Source organism: Lissotriton vulgaris, chromosome 11 (assembly GCF_964263255.1).
Source record: "Lissotriton vulgaris chromosome 11, aLisVul1.2, whole genome shotgun sequence".
Lineage (NCBI taxonomy): Eukaryota > Metazoa > Chordata > Amphibia > Caudata > Salamandridae > Lissotriton > Lissotriton vulgaris.
In genome coordinates this window covers 1,027,561,936-1,027,564,570 of record NC_141699.1, presented here as the reverse complement: position 1 = coordinate 1,027,564,570, position 2,635 = coordinate 1,027,561,936, and the positions used below count along the sequence as shown (strand labels likewise).

General features: G+C 51.5%; 1 protein-coding gene across 1 annotated transcript in view; it reads left to right on the top strand.

The window, feature by feature from the left end:
* The window catches only part of LOC147683962 (guanine nucleotide exchange factor DBS-like), a 1,615,891-nt gene extending 1,614,013 nt beyond the window's left edge, over positions 1-1,878 (top strand). The window contains exon 30 of the mRNA XM_086942584.1: positions 1,754-1,878. Coding sequence (XP_086798710.1) covers positions 1,754-1,878 — 125 coding nt within the window. The remainder of the gene's footprint in view (positions 1-1,753) is intronic.
* Positions 1,879-2,635: the final 757 nt, after the last annotated feature.

Here is a 2,635-nt window from a genome sequence, read left to right as displayed (position 1 = left end):
AGTTCCTGAGAGAAGGGTAACGGCGAAAAGGTGCCACAGAGATATGGGGGGGGGGGGGGGGGGGGGGGGAGCATAGCGAGCGAGAGGAGGGCGAGCGAGAGGAGGGCGAGCGAGAGGAGGGCGAGCGAGAGGAGGGCGAGCGAGAGGAGGGCGAGCGAGAGGAGGGCGAGCGAGAGGAGGGCGAGCGAGAGGAGGGCGAGCGAGAGGAGGGCGAGCGAGAGGAGGGCGAGCGAGAGGAGGGCGAGCGAGAGGAGGGCGAGCGAGAGGAGGGCGAGCGAGAGGAGGGCGAGAGAGGAGGGAGAGCGAGAGAGGAGGAGAGCGAGAGAGGAGGGAGAGCGAGAGGAGAGCGAGAGAGGAGGGAGAGCGAGAGAGGAGGGAGAGCGAGAGGAGGGCGAGCGAGAGAGGAGGGAGAGCGAGAGGAGGGCGAGCGAGAGAGGAGGGAGAGCGAGAGAGAGGGAGAGCGAGAGGAGGGCGAGCGAGAGAGAGGAGGGAGAGCGAGAGGAGGAGAGAGGAGGGAGAGAGAGAGCAGAGACCGGCTGATAAGTTGCATGATTGGTCCTTTACGGATTTTTGTATAACTCCTATTCAGCAAGGCATCAGGTGGACTTTGTGCATGGTTGGAAGGGTTGGCAGTGCGTGCACCCCCCCCCCTTTTGTGCTGTAAATCAATGGGGCATATGTCAATGTGTGCATGGTTATATTCTAGTTTGTCACACACCTAACCTTGCTTACACCCAGTTTTGCTAGTCACTGTCTTTGTTAGAACCTTCCTGCTTTCTCAAATTTGCTTGAAACTGCACCATTGGCATACTACTTTTTCAAAATTTTCTTGCAGGAGTACCCCCTAGAACCCCCTGTAGGAGGTTCAGCTCGCTCGCATTACCGTGTCACAAGATGAAGATTGTCGAAAAGGTGCGTCACCGACGTGGAAAGTTTGGAAAGCTGTGGAATACTGGAATCCTCGACCTTCTGAGCTGTGCTGCCATCACAGCCATCACCTTGGTGAAGACTCAAGGTGCAGTAGTAAGACCAAACGGAAGGACTGCAAACTGAAAATGTTGTGATCCCACCGTGAAACGGAGATGCTTTCTGTGCGACTTCAGGATGGGGATGTGGAAATACGCATCCTGCAAGTCTATCGACACCATCCAGTCTTCTCCCAGCAGCGCTTTAAGAACCTGAGCAAGGGTGAGAATCTTTAACTTCTCCTGTTTCAGGTAAAGGTTCAAGATCCTGAGATACAGGATTGGACGAAGTCTGCCATCCTTCTTAGGAATCAGAAAATACCAGGAGTAGCATTCTTGACCCCCTCTCCTGCTCCAGAAACAACTCTATCGCACCCTTTCTTAACAGTGCCAGGACTTCCTCCTGCAGAAGCAATAGGTGGTCCTCCGTGCAAAAACCTTGGCAAGGAGGGTAATTTGGGGGAAATTCCCGAAAGGGACAGGCATACCCATTCTCTACGAGATTGAGAACTCCAAGATCGGATGTAACAGATTCCCAATCCCGCAAGAAAATAGGTAAGCCGGCCCCCCAGATGACCCGCATGATCCAGAATGGCAGATCTAGGGCTGCGTTGCTGTAGTAGGAGGGGGGTGGGCAGAAGAGGAGGTAGTGGAGGAGGAGGCCTGACATCCACGAGGACGAGCTCTTGGTCTGCTCCTGTATGACTTGTACAAAGGATTTTGCTGCTGTGCCTGCTTATAGGGACGAAAAGAAGATCTTTCAAATCCCCTGTATCTTTTGCTCACAGAGCCTCTAGTCTGCAAACCCAAAAACCTGGCCGTTGCTCTGCTGTCTTTGAACCTTTTAAATGCAGCATCAGCTTTACCGAAACGGCTTGAGCCATCAAAGGGCAAATCCATTGAAGCAGCCTGAACATCTGTAGAGAACTCTTAAGTCTTCAGCGAGGCAGCTCTTCTAGTGGCAATCGAAGATCCCATGACTCTAGCCACTGAATCCGCTGTGTCCATACCGCTTTGTATGACCTGCCGAGCAGCAGCCTGCATGTCAGACACCTCTTCATTAAAAATGTTCCTGTCCTCCTCGGGAAGCTTATGAGATAACTGTTGAACAGTATCCATCAAGGCATGGATATAACGACCCAGTAAACAAATGGCATTTGTAGATTTTAGGGCCATGCTGCCAGATGAATACTTTTTTTGCAGATTGGTCCTGCTTTTTAGAATCCTTATCACCAGGTACCTGGGGAAAAGCACCTGCAGATTTTTTTTTAGAGCAGGCAGCTTGTACTACTAAACTCTGGTAAGGGATGAATAGACAAAAAGTCAGGGTCACGAGGAGCCACTATAGATCGCCTTACAACAGCCTTAGAAACTGCAGGAGCCGTAAGAGGCCTACTCCATACCTCCAGGATGGGATCAGTTAAGGCATTAGTAAATGGAAGTATAGGCTCAACCACAGATGGAGGACTTCAGGCAAAATGTTTGACTTCTACTCAGCAGATGACAATGTCAACTCCAGCAGATCTGCAGTTTTTCTAATTACCACATGGTAGGGAGCCACATCTTTAGAAGGAGCATCAGACACCGTGGCTAACTCCCAATCAAGAGACGGTTCTAGACAACTTGCGTCTCTCAGATAATCGAAATAATCCTCCTGTTCTTGAAGCTCA